Below are 17,472 nucleotides of genomic sequence, written 5' to 3' on the forward strand. Positions count from 1 at the left end.
TTAGATGTTCATGGATAAAATTAATGACCATTTCATGAAATATCTGAAACTATTTCCAAACTATAGGATACGTAACTGTCAACAGTATTTGTGCTGAAAGGAGAGATGGCTCCAACTGCTTGCTATAAACTAGAAATTGTGATGGTCTTAGAGGTTTGGTGTCCAATGGATGCTGCTCACTTTTTGTTTTGATGGTGACAATTATTGAAAATTACAGAAAGCAAACTTATGTGGTTATCAGTGTCTGCAGTTAGAACTCTCATAGCTTGCTTGCTTAGACAAGGATAGGCTTATATCAGGGAACATGAGATTTATTCTAAATTCTTCAAGTTATTTACATCCATAGTCCATAATGCTTTAGGCCTCAAGTTAATCTATGACATCTGTAATACGGAGACTGTCAAATTTAAGTTAATGTGAGTAGAAATAAATCTCTCCAAATTTCTCACTACAAAAAGAATAATAAAATATATTTCTATTTTTTTTTATATAGAAAATATATTTTCTACAGGAAAAATGACCTTTAAGTTGGACACTTTTCTAACTGATTCTCCGAAAACCTTCTATTTCCCAGCAAATAACAGCTTTGCCAGATGAGCTTAGAGGCTTTTCAGTAGTGTTTTATAATAATGACTGTAGGGTTATCTCATTTATGTGGCTCAAATTATTCCCCCACCAAGAAAACCAAATTGTCAATGAAATTTTCCTTATCTAATATACCTGAAAGCAACTTCCTTCCTTTTCACAAAAGGTGAATATTTTATCCATTTTCCTTTGGAAAGTCTGTGAACATCTGGAGTTAAAAAGTACCCCAAATTCAGCTCCCATTTTTTTCACTTTTTTAAGAGGTGAGGAGGAATTAAATTTCTGTTGTATTGAAACTGATGATTTTTATAGGAGTGCATAAAAGATATTTCAGAAGTTTTAGCAGAATCTATGGGGCATACATCAGGATAATGCGATGCTTCTTTCTTTTACTAAAGTAGCAAAATTAGTTGTTCTTAGAAGTCTTATGAGTACTCCATCTACAGCCAGAGTACTGAGCTTTCTTTCTTTCTCTTGGTTTTGCATTGCAAACAATATTCTATCAGTTTAAATCTATCATCAGCATTTAAAGTGTCCAAATCATGCATACAGATAAGAGGGAAAAATGGGGAGTAGGTAGACCCAAGAGATATTCTTATTTTTATTCAGTTGCATGTTGAATGGAATTAATAAAGCTACCAATTTTTAACGTAGTAGTGCTCAAAATAGAAGAAACATATTTCTAGAGTGAATTTTATCACTTAATGGAAACTTTGCTTTTTTTCAATTTTTCTCATCTTCATCCCAAGATACACATTTATCTCAACCATTTCCAGAAACACCATGGTCTCCAGAATCATATTTTGTTTAAAGGTGCAACTGATGAAAGCTTGAAGGTAGTCCTGGGATGATGCTTTCTGTTTAAGCCTATATTCATAGACTTACAGACTTGCAGATCAAATTTTCTTCCAAATAATATTATTTATTCTGGTTGATGACTTTTGAAGATGAAGAGTTTAAGACATTCTTTTGGCTATGTTAGTTTGACTGTCCTTCAGTAAGAATCTTGTTAGACATGGAACACTGCAACTTTGGCGACCTACAAATTGAGTGAATCCAAAGGATTTATAATATTTTGTTGTATTTGTTTTGCCTACATTTTGCAATATAAGCTAAATATAAACAAAGATATATATGAATAATCATAATGGAAGGATATATTACTTTGATTCTGATCATATGCACAGTATTTCAGATGTCATAATTGGGTAAATGTGATTATACATTATTCAGTATTCTGTGCCACCTTTCAGAAGTTGGAAATACAATAATATCTGGGTTACATGTGATATTCAAAATTAATTTTTTCCAAAATGAGAATTACTAGAATAGTAGGAATAAAATTGAAGACTAAAATAATTTATTTTCTTTGAGCCTTGTTAACTATAGATTTCCTGATCTTAAAGCCCATCTTTATATAAGAATCCAGGAACCACAAATATTTGCACTGAGAGGTATACAGTTAGTAAAAATGCAAGTGAGAATAATTTGTACAAGGCATATATTAACTCTCAGACAAATTTGTGGATGGAGGTAACCAGAGATATCTGATTTAAGTCATTAAATAAAAAGGAAAGAAAAGGAAATAGGAAGAAGCCAAATTATTGGCAGACTATTAAAGTGAAAGTAGTTCATTAATATTCTGAGGCTGAGAGAGGAAAATATTGTCCAGAATGTTTTTTTCTTTTTTTGGCCCCTAGGTTTTGGAGTTTATTGTTAAAATGTCAGCAAGCACAGGAAACATCTTACTAGAAAAGAAAGTAAGATTCAAGTTTCGACGTAAAATCCTGAATCTCAAAATGCAGTTATAATGTTTTTTTGTATAAATGACCTATATTAGAGTCATTAGATTTGTAAATATTCTGTTTGGCTAAACCTTCTGATTGGTCTTGACTCAGTCAAGTCCTAGACTTTATTTTTCTATTGTGAAATTAATAGCATGCTTCTTTCAACTAGTTGAGTGAGTAAATGATGGCATATTTTTATTAAAATGAACACAAAGTTATGAGATAGGAGAACTTATATTATATCTCCTTTGGGACAGATGCTCAGTTTTATATTATCCAATTTGTATAAATATTGAATGTTTGGCCCTGTGTTTATTTTTACAAATGAGTTAAGGTCTTTGTTTAAAGTTCTTTTTTAATGGAGAACGGAGTCAGTGCTTTCTGAGGTACATTTTTATGACATGGGGAAATAAGATGAGAGCTTGTTTTGCAAACCTAGTTTTGACATCAGGTTTAAATCACTCTTTTTACAGGAGGATGCTTTCAGAAAGGATACTTTTTACTGGGACATTAAATGGTAACACGTTGGATTTGAGGAATATTGAAAAAGAACAGACATGTCCATATCAATTGTATAGGTGGCTATCATTGTCCAGCTCAGGGCTGGTATAAAACCATCACCAGGGAGCCTTAGACATGCAGCACTTGTCAGAAAAGAATCCTCTGCAGAGAAGATGGGAGGATGTTGGTGTGTTGGGTGTTTCCAGTGTTCTTTCCCATCATTTTCTCTGGTGCCCCCCAGCCTACCCACCTACTTCAACCCCTTCAGCCTTTTTGAGAAGGTAGGGAAATCCCGTCTCATGAACAAGATTTCATATCAGGAGGGAGAAACCTGGAATCATTTTTAGTCAGAAGAAGAGACTCTCCTCTTGGAGAATGGTGCCAGTTCTGAGGTCTCAGCTTCCTTCATGAGCAGCGTGTTCAGGTGTGGTTCAGAGAGCAGACTTTATGAGTTACTATTTTAGAAAAGACAGTATTTTCTTTTAAAATCAAATATGAGTGCAATGTGCTTGAAATATTTCGATTTGTGATAAAATGTGCTGGTGCCATTTATTGCTTTGTTTCTTTGTGTTACACTCACCCTCTTCCCACACCTCTGCCGGCATCATGAATGAAGCCTGTGTAAAAAGGGGCAACAAACTTGACTTCAGTATCCTGATAGCCAGTCTTCCTGCATGTATTTAATTATTTTCAAGTCTTTACAATGATAACCTTTATTGCCATAGAACAGAAATCTAAAGAAATCCTTAGAAATCTCTTCTCAAGATCTATGCAAATATTTTGTCAAATAGAATGACTTTGTTGAGAATTAAGTCAAATGATGAAATACAGAATTGCTAGAGAAAATAGTCCTTATCTAGAAACATGTGATTATGTATTTCCTCTGCAGGACAGGAGACTGACACTTTAAATATCTCCTGTTTGACAACCGTGGTCAGACCCGTCCACAGGTCTGAGACTGTTCATTAGTACCACATTAACCTTAACTTTGCCTCAGGCCATTAACTAGCAAACTGCACATTTGACCTTTGTTCTACAGATATTTTCAAACCGTGTGCGAGGTACTGCTTTTAATTTGGGTTCTGTATTAACATGTGGACTGATGTGAAGGCTAAAAAAATCGATATGTGTCATTAACTACAGAAATGTGTGTTCTGAAACATTCTGCAGACAAAAGTTCCACTCGAAAATCAGATTCTTCTCCAACACTTTTTCAGATAATTAGCTTTGCTTAAAATAAGAAATAGTCTCTTTTATATTGTGTTCAAGGGAAAAAGGGTGAGGAAGTGCTCCATGAGACAGTTGATAAACATTTTAAAGTGGAAACAAATGCCCACTAGATGAAGACCTAAGATTAGAGGTATGCCTTTTGAACATAGCTCTGTTTCCAGCAATGTCTCATGAAACAAAATGCAAAATCAAATGTAGATTGGAGCCATATGCTTAAGTGAAAACAGCTCCCTGAAATATCAGCAAAGTTTAAAACATGTGGTTATCACTCTTCAAATACTACATATGAGGAACATGTCAGTCTTATAAATTAAGAAGTAAAAATTGCCTTAGTGGGATATTTTGATAAATTATACCAGCATTGTTGTATCCAGAGATTGGAATAGTATATAGCTGTATAAAAATAAGTAAGATCTAGACTTAATAACCTGAAAAGAGTTCATGAAATATTGTCAAGCAAGAAAAGTCAGTTGCATTTATGTGTATAGGTTGGTCCTAGTTTTATAAAACTAAACCGTCTCTATCTTGATATGTCTGTTTTTTGTTATGTGTTAGGGTGTACACAGAGGAAGCTGAAGAAAGCACCCTGGGCTGTTGTCATTACTTACCTTAGGAGGCATGATGGAAATACTGCAGAGGGACAGATATGAATTTATTCTTCATGTGCCTTTTAGTTATTTTACCGCTCACCAAAATATACGTTACTTTTGTCATTAAGGGCTTCCCTGATAGCTCAGTTGGTAAAGAGTTCACCTGCAATTCAGGAGACCCCAGTTTGATTCCTGGGTCAGAAAGATCCTCTGGAGAAGGGAAAAGCTACCCACTCCAGTATTCTTGGACTTCACTTGTGGCTCAGAAATGATTTAAGTTGAATGATGATGGTAAAGACAATCAGAAGTGTCACTTAGTTTTAGAGTAGTATCTGGACACTCCTGTGTCAACCAAACTAGACATGACAACTTCAGGGTAAATTGTATTTCCTTTCGTATTTATTTTCCCCATGTGATGGATCAGGAAACCTTTCTGGCACTTTTGGCCTCCAGGGCATGGGAAGCAAGGAAGTGCTAAATGTGCTGGCCCATGTTCCTCTGTTGCCTCCAGTCAGCTCAGGGCAAACAAGGCTGGAAGCTATGAAGGAACAATTGTGCTCCAGCTTTTTCCCTCTTTCCTGTGCTAGCACAGTGTGCAAAGCTGTTCATTAGTTAGTGATCAGAATTTACTCCACCCCCTACTATATATTTCAAACTGGTAAAGAGATACAGATAAATCCTGTGTAAACATGTTGCTTTCTAAATCCAGATTTTGGCAGAAAAAAGTGATGTATCTGTTTTCTAGTCTACCAGTCTACAACTAAAGTGTGTTCTGTAAAAAGAATGATGGTTTCTGTAAAATTTTAAAAACAGAGGGAAATATTCTTCTCTACAAAAAGTCATTCAACTTTGATTTCTCAAACATCCCATACCTGCCCTACATTGCAAAATAATGACATTTTTATTAATTAATTAATGAAAATAGTCTTGAGGTCTGTGTTGACTAAATGCCTGACTCAATAAAGGACAGAAATGGTATGGACCTAACAGAAGCAGAAGATATTAAGAAGAGGTAGCAAGAATACACAGAAGAACTGCATAAAAAAGAGCTTCACGACCCAGATAATCATGATGGTGTGATCATTCACCTATAGCCAGACATCCTGGAATGGGAAGTCAAGTGGGCCTTAGGAAGCATCACTACGAACAAAGCTAGTGGAGGAGATGGAATTCCATTGAGCTATTTCAAATCCTGAAAGATTATGCTGTGAAAGTGCTGCACTCAATATGCCAGCAAATTTGGAAAACTCAGCACTGGCCACAGGACTGGAAAAGGTCAGTTTGCATTCCAATCCCATTGAAAGGCAATGCCAAAGAATGCTCAAACTACTGCACAATTGCACTCATCTCACATGCTAGTAAAGTAATACTTAAATTTCTCCAAGCCAGGCTTCAGCAATACGTGAACCATGAACTTCCTGATGTTCAAGCTGGTTTTAGAAAAGACAGGGGAACCAGAGATCAAATTGCCAACATCTGCTGGATCATCAAAAAAGCAAGAGGTCCAGAAAAACATCTATTTCTGCTTTATTGACTATGCCAAAGCCTTTGACTGTGTGGATCACAATAAACTGTGGAATATTCTGAAAGAGATGGGAATACCAGACCACCTGACCTGCCTCTTGAGAAATCTGTATGCAGGTCAGGAAGCAACAGTTAGAACCGGACACGGAACAACACACTGGTTCCAAATAGGAAAAGGAGTTCGTCAAGGCTGTATATTGTCACCCGGTTTATTTAACTTATATGCAGAGTACATCATGAGAAACGCTGGACTGGAAGAAACACAAGCTGGAATCAAGATTGCCAGGAGAAATATCAATAACCTCAGATATGCAGATGACACCACCCTTATGGCAGAAAGTGAAGAAGAACTAAAGAGCCTCTTGATGAAAGTGAAAGAGGAGAGTGAAAAAGTTGGCTTAAAGCTCAACATTCAGAAAATAAAGATCATGGCATCTGGTCCCATCACTTCATGGCAAATAGATGGGGAAACAGTGGAAATAGTGTCAGACTTTATTTTTCTGGGCTCCGAAATCACTGCAAATGGTGATTGCAGCCATGAAATTAAAAGATGCTTACCCCTTGGAAGGAAAGTTATGACCAACCTAGACAGAGTATTAAAAAGCAGAGACATTTCTTTGCCAACAATAGTCCTTCTAGTTCAAGGCTATGTTTTTTCCAGTGGTCATTTATGGATGTGAGAGTTGTACTGTGAAGAAAGCTGAGCGCCAAAGAATTGATGCTTTTGAACTGTGGTGTTGGAGAAGACTCTTGAGAGTCCCTTGGACTGCAAGGAGATCCAACCAGTCCATTCTGAAGGAGATCAGCCCTGGGTTTTCACTGGAAGGACTGATGTTGAAGCTGAAACTCCAATACTTTGGCCATCTGATGCGAAGAGTTGACTCATTGGAAGAGACCCTGATGCTGGGAGGGATTGGGGGCAGGAGGAGAAGGGGACGATAGAGGATGAGATGTTTGGATGGCATCACCAACTCAATGGAAATCGGTTTGGGTGGACTCTGGGAGTTGGTGATGGACAGGGAGGCCTGGCATGTTGCAGTTCATAGGGTTGCAAACAGTCAGACATGACTAAATGACTGAACTAAACTGAACTGAAATAACTAACTTAAATAACTAATTTCATCACTTCTCACAAGTCCTTTCACTTCTTTGGTTTTCAATTTCCTTAGTTAAAAAGTAAGAGACTGCACATTAGGATCCTGTAGAAAGCTTTTAGAGAAACCCAGATGCCAGGGTCCTGTCCCAAACACAAAATCTGAATGTCTGAGGGAGAAGTTGAGGTGTGCAGTTTGTGCTTCCTTGGTGACGATAAAGTGCATTTCGGGCAGAATACTACTGGATCAAATGGTCTCTCTTTTTCTAACACTTGTCTTTATAATATGGCATCTCTATAATGTATTAATTATGATGGGTAGCTTACACAGCAGTGTGATTAAATATTAATGTATCCCTATATGTTAATTTTGGCATCACATATATTTGTATATGTGTATATAGAGGGAGCCCTGGAGCAGGGAATGGCACCCCACTCAAGTATTCTTGCCTGGGAAATCCTATGGACAGAGGGGCCTGGTGGGCTACTGTCCATGGTGTCCCAAAGAGTCTGACACGACTGAGTGATTAACACAACAACATATAGAGGGAAACTCTGTCTTGAACCTATTTGGAATAATCTGGGACAGTTTGTGGCCCTTTGCTCTGGATTTCTTCCAATTTCTAATATAACACATCAGAAAGGTCCTTCTGATCTTTCTCCACAATCTTGGAGCAGATCTCCTAATTCAAATTTTCCCAAGTCAGCCATGCTCTCTAAGAACTTTTAATTATCATTATCATTTTTAAAAATGTGTTTGTTTATTTGACTATGCTGGGTCTGTTGTTGCCTGGGCTTTTCTGTAGTTGGGTGAGTGGGGGCTACTCTCTGGTTGCAATGCTCAGGTTCTCACTGCAATGGCATCTCTTGTTCCTGAGCATGGGCTCAGGGTGTGAGGGCTTCAGCAGTCACAGCTTGAGGGCTCAGTAGTTGCAGCTCCTGGGCTTTAGAGCACAGGCTCAATAGTTGTGGTGTTCCACAGTGTGTGGGATCTTCCCAGACCAGGGAACCCATGTCTCCTGCATTGGCAGGCAGATTCTTTACCAATGAGCCACCAGGGAAGCCCTATCATTATCATATTTTAAAAATGTATTGAGTATGGAAACTTCTAATTCTGGAAGTTGGTAAAAACTAACAGTGCATCTGGGGCCAATTTAACAAGAATTTGTTGGGTGCCTGTGGGGTACCAAACTGTAGTCTAAACCCTTGGGATATAAAGTAGACACGACTCTTGTCTTTAGAGAACACACCCTTTAATCAGAGAGGCAGACAGACAGACAGAGGAATTATAATACCAGATAACCAGGGGTATAGAACAGATGCCAAGTGTGGCATTAGAAACACACTGGGCCAATAAAAGCTTCACAGTCTGGTCAGGACAGGATTTAGAGAGGAGATGAGGATTAGCTGGATCCTGAAGGATGGGTGGATGTTTGGGAGAATGAAATAGGAGGGCAGGCCATTATGGGGAGAAGCCCATCATTGGGTTTAGAAGCAAAAAATTGTTTTTGTTCCAAACCTTTCGGTTCCCTAAATGCAGGCGATACAGGAGAAATGGGTTTGATCCCTGGGTCAGATCCCCTGAAGGAGGAAGTAGAAACCCACTTCAGTAATCTTACCCGGAGAATTCCATGGATAGAGGAGCCTGACAGGCTATCGTATATAGGGTCTCAAAGAGTCAGACACAACTGAGCACACACACATACATACATATGTGCCCACTTCAGATCATCAGGAGCAATGCCTAAGAGTGTTTGTTCTGGCTTTAAGCATCAGAGTGACAGAGCAGCTGCCATCAGAAGCATTGCCTGTCATCAGGGAAAAGGGGAACAGAAACTGGCAAAGCCACATTGGTCCACAAAGCTTAAGCCTGGAGGGAACAAACACGGCTTCTGTGTATATGTCTAGAAGTCAGATAGCCAAGGCTACCCCCAAAGAACCTTTGTGTCCAGAAGGTAGAGAATTGGAACAAATGAATGACCACATAACTTTATCTTCTTCCCCTTTCACACACAAATATACTAAAACCATTTTTATATTCAAATAAGCATGAATCCAAAGGAAAATCTATTTTCCTTTTTTGGGACTCCTCAATTCCAGTTTCTCATCTTTTTTTTCATGGTTCATCATACAGCAAATCTGAAGTTTATTATTCTTTATCAAATGCTTTAATTATTTTATTCGTGTGTTAAAACAACTAAAACAAAATAGCACAGGCTGGCTGGATTAAATGACAGAAATGGATTTTCTGACAGGTCTGGAGGCTGGAAGTCTAAGATCAAGGTGTTGGCAGGTGTGGTTTCTTCTGAGACTTCTCCTCAGTTTGCAGTTGCCACCTTTGTGCTGTGTCCTCCCATGGCCTTTCCTCTGAATTCATGTACCTGTAGTGTCTCTTTCTCATTAGAACACTGGTCAGTGGATTAAGACCCACTCATCTTATGTATCTTGTTGCTACTGCTAAGTCACTTCAGTCGTGTCTGCCTCTGTGCGACCCCATAAATGGCAGCCCATGAGGCTCCCCCGTCCCTGGGATTCTCCAGGCAAGAACACTGGAGTGGGTTGCCATTTCCTTCTGCAATACATGAAAGTGAAAAGTGAAAGTGAATTGGCTCAGTCGTGTCCGACTCTTAGTGACCCCATGGACTGCAGCCTACCAGGCTCCTCTGCCCATGGGATTTTCCAGGCAAGAGTAGTGGAGTGGGATGCCATTGACGCACTCATCCTATGTATCTTATGTAAGTTTAATTACTGCTTTAAAGGCCCTGTCTCCATATACAGTCATATTGGGGTTTAGGGCTTCAAGATATGAATTTTGGGGATGGACACAATTCAGTCTAAAACAATTACGATCACCACATACAGAATACATTTTTAGTATTTTAATCTGTTTTTCATAATGTCTTTTTATACTGAAGAGAATCTCTAATTTTTTTTTTTTAGAATCTCTAAATTCAAATTTTCTCATTCTTTAGCTTTCATAACTCTTAGCATTGAAGTTTTTTTTTCCTGTTGCTCCTACTTTTGAGTCCCTTTGGCTTCTTCTGACTGTGTATTATTTGCCTGAGAGAGATTATTCATGTTCATGACTTCAGTTACCACCTCTGTACATGGTGAATCTGGCATCACATGTCCAGCCCACCAATTTTGGCCCATATATCCAACAGCAACCTTCCATGGTATTCATGATTCTTGACATGGGCATCATCCAATGCCTTTTGAAATGTGGAATCTTGGAACTTGCCCCTCCCAAGCTGTTGACTCCAAATCTACATTTTGGCCAGATCCCCAGATGATGTTATAAATGTTAAGTTTGTAAAGTAGGCTTCTACTTGATTACTTTCTCTGAAGATTTAAAAAATCTTAAACTGAATATGTCAAGAATGGAATGAATTATTAATTAGTTTTCACTCATTCATTGATTTGGTAACTACTTATTGAGTGTACTATATCCTTTACCACTGCTACATTGGTGAACAAAGCAAACCAATAACCCCTGCCTACTTCAATTTTTTATTGGAGTGTGGAAGACAGATAAGAAACAATAAAACATTGTAAATAAGCATGTTATATGCTCAAATAGAAAGTAATATGTGCCATGGGAAGATGAAAATCTTGAGCAAAATAAGGGCAACTATTAATATAGTGGGGGACACTGAGAAGGTGATGTTTCCTTTCCTTTATTTCTTTTTTAAATTTAAATTTTAAATTTAAAAATAAACCATTTAAAATGGTTGATTTACAATGTTGTGTTAGTTTCTGCTGTACATAGAAGTGAATCAGTTAAACATATATAGGCATCCACTCTTTTTTAGATTCTTTTCTCATATAGGCCATTACAGAGTATTGAGTAGAGTTCCCTGTGCTATAGAGTAGGATCTTATTATCTATTTTATTTATAGTAGTGTATAAATGTCAATCCAAATCTCCCAATTTATCCCTGCATACGTTTCCTTTATTTCTTACCTCAGTAAAGAATACAGTCTTTTCATTAGTCACCTGATGGAAAACAATTAAACGTTATCTTAACGTCTTTACTTTACCTGTGAATTCTAGGTTCCTAATGTTTTTCTGATGTTGACTGGCCAGTGTTGGTTTTTTTTCCCTATCCTCATATTTCTCTGTTTCAACTTGGTTATAGTCCCCTTGGTTATAGGCCTTGATGCTGGGAAAGACTGAAGGCAAAAGGAGAAGGGGGTGGCAGAGGATGATATGGATAGAATCAACTCAATGGATTTGAATTTGAGCAAATTCCCAGAGATAGCAGAGGACAGAGGAGCCTGGTGTGCTATAGTCCGTGAGCTCTCAAATAGACATGACTTAGCAACTGAACACCAATAGCACCACATAGGCCCCTAAGTGACCTCACTGCACTTCTATCTGTTTCCACATTACTGCAATGATGGTGATGGCTTTCACTTGCTGGCTGGGAAACTTTTAGTGGCTCTCACTGCCTTATTAATAAAACTGAAACATCTTATGATGATCAAGATGGCTAACTATAATCTTGCCTCCTTCTCCCTTTAACTATAATTCCCATGAACACACTCCTCACTAGCCAAACTAACTGCATACGACTCTCTGAACACACAGTGATCTCTTTCCTTTTCACCCCTGCTCATCCTCACCTTTGTTGTTTGCTGCTGCTTTTTTTGCATGAAACATGGAAATGTTATCTTTGTATTCCTGATTCCTCCTCTGTCCTCAAATATGACAATATACTAACACTGTATTATTTTTGTGGATTTTTATCAGGATATATATTCTTAGAAGGCAGAGATATTTTGTTTAACTGTGAACCCCTGGCACCAACACAGAGCTTGGTATGCCATAGTGTTTAGTATTTTGTGACAAATAGTTGATAGGTGATGGTTTATGGAATGAGTGGAAGTCTTCTAAGAGATGATCCTTTCGGAGAGAATGAGGGCAAAGGCATAGAGGTATGTCTGGAGAATAACAAGCACTTTTGTGGAACCCTAAACTGTGGATTGGGTTGCTGAAATTGAGAGTGTCCTATATACCTTTCTAAGAAGACTAGATTTCATGCTGTAGAGAATAGAGAGGCATAGATGACTTTATGCAAATGAATGGCATAGTCTGTGGACTACCAGATTTGAATTTCTGTAGATGAATCTTATGGAGGATGGGAGGTGATTGTTAAGGAACAAATGGGAGGTATGTCCTCCAGGTGCAGTGATTCCAGTGAAAAGATTAAGACTTAAGCTAAGGCAATGGCAGAAGCATTGGAAAGGAGGCTGGAAAATAAAGATGTAAAGTTTCCCTACTACGATATATTGGGTGTGAAAGAAGAAATGGAAGAAAGACACCATTTACCAAGATTAAAGTTGGGGTTTTAGGGACCATAAAAATATCTATTCATGATCAATTTGAAAGTCTCCACATCTACCAACTCATGGGGAAAGGCCCTGATACTGGGAAAGATTGAGGACAAGAGGAGAAGGGGACAACAGAAGTTGAGATTGTAGGATGGCATCACTGACTCAATGGACATGAGTTTGAGCAAACTCCAGGAGATAATGAAGGACAGGGAAGCCTGGCATGCCACAGTCCATGGGGTCACAAGGAGACACGACTAAGCAACTGAATAGCAACAACATCTGCAGCCATTTGTGCCAGGCCTCTTCATTTCCAGAGGATTCTTTGATTCCAAACAGGTGGTCATTTATGTTGGATAGAAATCAGGAATGGAGTCACACATCTTCTCATTCATTAAACCCTGCTCTCTAAGAAAGAACCAGTCAATTTAATCAATTATATTTTAGTAGCTGCAGCATGAGAATTGATGTTTGTTCATCCATTACAGTTACTGGAACATAGCCATCAAGCAGACACTTATTTTCTAGTAGAGGAAATCGATAAAATATAGATAATCATTTAACTGTGTTAGTGAGAAGATAGACCATCTTTTTTCTTTTGACTGAGAATTATTTATAAATTTGTGCTTCCTGTGACCGTTTTGTTATTACTTGTCTGGTCAAGCTTTGCTAAGGAAAAGTGAAAGTGAAAGTCGCTCAGCTGTCTCTGACTCTGCAACACCATGATTATACAGTCCATGGAATTCTCCAGGCCAGAGTACTGGAGTGGGTAGCCTTTTTCCTCTTCCAGGGGATCTTCCCAACCTAGGGATTGAACCCAGGTCTCTTGCAATGCAGGTGAATTCTTTACCAGCTGAGCCACAAGGGAAGCCCAAGAATACTGGAGTGGGTAGGCAGAAAGTGAAGAGGAATTAAAGAGCTTCTTGATAAAAGTGAAAGAGGAGAGTGAAAAAGCTGGCTTAAAACTCAACATTCAAAAAACAAAGATCATGGCATCTGGTCCCATCACTTCATGGGAAATAGATGGGGAAACAATGGAAACAGTGTCAGACTTTATTTTCTTGGGCTCCAAAGTCACTGCGGATCTTCCCGACCCAGGAATTGAACCAGGGTCTCAAAAGTTTGATTAAATACTCACCAGACACTTGCCATGGGAACATCTGATTTTCTCTGATTGCAAATCTTACATATTTGAAAGTTGTATTTATCCTTCCAACAGAGTGGTGGTTTTTTACAACTCCAGCAGTTTTATATCACTAGTTCTTCAAATACCAGTGAGAGAAAATTACAAGTTGAAACTTGAGGCTTAGTGCTTTCAAAATTAGATTTAATTTTAAAAAATTTGATTATTCCAACTATAATTTATAACCACCCCTGCTGTTTAATTTCACTTTCAAAGAAATTCTTTCAAAAGTATCAATGGGGAATGCGGTTTCATAATTGCAGTATTTTAATCACACATCCTACAGATTTCTGAAGTTTACTGCCCTTCCAACATTTCCATCTCCTGTCCCTGCCTTTTGGTCCAGGGGACATTTCATCTGGATCAGACTAGTGAGTTTTCTTTTTTCCCCCAGAACTGTTATGTATATAAAAAAGTTCAAAACTAAAGTCTTTAAGACTTGGTCTTTTGAAATGCTAGAACTCAAGGTTTTCAGACCTCAAAGCTTTGGCTTTAAAACTCCAAAGTCTTGGATTTCTAAATTGAAAAACTTCTGTTTTGTTAGTTTCCTCTTTGCGCAATTTATACTGAAAAGGGAAGCAGTATGAGAGGGGAAAATAACTTAGCAAATGTATTATACATTACTCACTCCAATCAATTTTATTTTCATGCTGCTGAAGTGTGTCACATACCTGAGTTCTCTCATATTTAGTAAAGATGTATCGCTTTATGTTCTTAGACACCAAAGAGAAGACGCAGATGGGAGAATTACCCAAACCTACTAAACTTTTAATCAGTAAGCAGTGAGTCAGCTTGTTGTAAGCCTCTGACATTTCTATATGGAAAAGAAAGTAGTAGTACCACTAACTACTGGTAACTACTGGTTTAAATACCAGTAGCTAGTGAGGGCTTTAGGGAATCTAATAAAGTGACATGTGTCTGTGTGTGTGTATGTACTATTCACACTTTCTTGGGCCAATAGACATCACCAGATGGTCAACACCGAAATCAGATTGATTATATTCTTTGCAGCCAAAGATGGAGAAGCTCTATACAGTCAGCCAATCAAGACTGGGAGCTGACTGTGGCTCAGATCATGAACTACTTATTGCCAAATTCAGACTTAAATTGAAGAAAGTAGGGAAAACCACTAGACCATACAGGCATGACCTAAATCAAATCCCTTATGATTATACAGTGGAAGTGAGAAATAGATTTAAGGGCCTAGATCTGATAGATAGAGTGCCTGATGAACTATGGAATGAGGTTTGTGATATTGTACAGGAGACAGGGATCAAAGCCATCCCATGGAAAAGAAATGCAAAAAAGCAAAATGGCTGTCTGGGGAGGCTTTACAAATAGCTGTGAAAAAAAGAGAAGCGAAAAGCAAAGGAGAAAAGGAAAGATATAAACATCTGAATGCAGAGTTCCAAAGAATAGCAAGAAGAGATAAGAAAGCCTTCTTCAGTGATCAATGCAAAGAAATAGAGGAAAACAACAGAATGGGAAAGACTAGAGATCTCTTCAAGAAAATTAGAGATACCAAGGGAACATTTCATACAAAGATGGGCTCGATAAAGGACAGAAATGGTATAGACCTAACAGATGCACAAGATATTAAGAGGTGACAAGAATACACAGAAGAACTGTACAAAAAAGATCCTCACGACCCAGATAATCACGATGGTGTGATCACACACCTAGAGCCAGACATCCTGGAATGTGAAATCAAGTGGGCCTTAGAAAGCATCACTACGAACAAAGCTAGTGCAGGTGATGGAATTCCAGTTGAGCTCTTTCAAATCCTGAAAGATGATGCTGTGAAAGTGCTGCACTCAATATGCCAGCAAATTTGGAAAACTCAGCACTGGCCACAGGACTGGAAAAGGTCAGTTTTCATTCCAATCCCAAAGAAAGGCAATGCCAAAGAATGCTCAAACTACCGCACAATTGCACTCATCTCACACGCTAGTAAAGTAATGCTCAAAATTCTCCAAGCCAGGCTTCAGCAATATGTGAACCGTGAACTTCCTGATGTTCAAGCTGGTTTTAGAAAAGGCAGGGGAACCAGAGATCAAATTGCCAACATCTGCTGGATCATGGAAAAAGCAAGGAGAGTTCCAGAAAAACATCTATTTCTGCTTTCTTGACTATGCCAAAGCCTTTGACTGTGTGGATCACAATAAATTGTGGAAAATTCTGAAAGAGATGGGAATACCAGACCACCTGATGTGCCTTTTGAGAAATCTATATGCAGGTCAGGAAGCAACAGTTAGAACTGGACATGGAACAACAGACTGGTTCCAAATAGGAAAAGGATTACGTCAAGGCTGTATATTGTCACCCGGTTTATTTAACTTATATGCAGAGTACATCATGAGAAATGCTGGACTGGAAGAAGCACAAGCTACAATCAAGATTGCTGGGAGAAATATCAGTAACCTCAGATATGCAGATGACACCACCCTTATGGCAGAAAGTGAAGAGGAACTCAAAAGCCTCTTGATGAAAGTGAAAGAGGAGAGTGAAAAAGTTAGCTTAAAGCTCAACATTCAGAAAACAAAGATCATGGCATCTGGTCCCATCACTTCATGGGAAATAGATGGGGAAACAGTGGAAACAGTGGCAGACTTTATTTTTGGGGGCTCCAAAATCACTGCAGATGGTGATTGCAGCCATGAAATTAAAAGACGTTTACTCCTTGAAAGGAAAGTTATGACCAAACTAGATAGCATATTCAAAAGCTTTACTTTTGAAAGTAAAGAGACATTACTTTCATATTCAAAGAGACATTACTTTGCCAACAAAAGTTCGTCTAGTCAAGGCTATGGTTTTTCCAGTTGTTATGTATGGATGTGAGAGTTGGACTGTGAAGAAGGCTGAGCGCCGAAGAATTGATGCTTTTGAACTGTGGTGTTGGAGAAGACTCTTGAGAGTCCCTTGGACTGCTAGAAGATCCAACCAGTCCATTCTGAAGGAGATCAGCCCTGGGATTTCTTTGGAAGGAATGATGCCAAAGCTGAAACTCCAGTACTTTGGCCACCTCATACGAAGAGTTGACTCATTGGAAAAGACTGATGCTGGGAAGGATTGGGGGCAGGAGGAGAAGGGGATGACAGAGGATGAGATGGCTGGATGGCATCACTGACTCGATGGACGTGAGTCTCAGTGAACTCAGAGAGTTGGTGATGGACAGGGAGGCCTGGCGTGCTCCGATTCATGGAGTTGCAAGGAGTCAGACACGACTGAGTGACTGAACTGAACTGAATACTTATATAAAGTTCATACCCAGTGAAAACTTTTATTTAAGAGAATAAATATGAATACATTTTTTAAAAGATATATTTTTTGTTTCTATTGTTAGAGAAGTATTAAATATATAAAAATAAGTAGAGAATTGTAAAAGCTGCCTTCTAAACATTATGCATAACATTATGCCATTTATATTGGCATTTCTTATGAACTTTGGGGTTTAACTGCTTTCTTTGTTTTTCCATTCAGAGAATTTATCAACAGCCTTCGACTGTACAGGACATTCTATGGGGGCCTGGCTGATCAGCTTTGTGCTAATGAATTAGATGCTGCTGATGGACTACCATGCTGGAATGGAGAAGACATAGTAAAAAGGTATTTTATGTGTGGTGATCTATGAAAACCTAGCAGCCAC

The 17,472-nt window shown here is 38.4% G+C and overlaps 1 protein-coding gene across 8 annotated transcripts in view; it reads left to right on the forward strand.

The window, feature by feature from the left end:
- Positions 1–17,472, forward strand: part of GPC5 (glypican 5) — a 1,584,132-nt gene that overhangs the window by 380,441 nt on the left and 1,186,219 nt on the right. For all 8 annotated transcript variants that reach the window (XM_015473874.3, NM_001102070.1, XM_024999871.2 and 5 more), the window contains 1 exon segment: positions 17,307–17,432. In XM_015473874.3, the coding sequence (XP_015329360.1) occupies positions 17,307–17,432 (126 nt within the window).

This window comes from Bos taurus, chromosome 12 (assembly GCF_002263795.3).
Source record: "Bos taurus isolate L1 Dominette 01449 registration number 42190680 breed Hereford chromosome 12, ARS-UCD2.0, whole genome shotgun sequence".
NCBI classification, from domain to species: Eukaryota; Metazoa; Chordata; class Mammalia; order Artiodactyla; family Bovidae; genus Bos; species Bos taurus.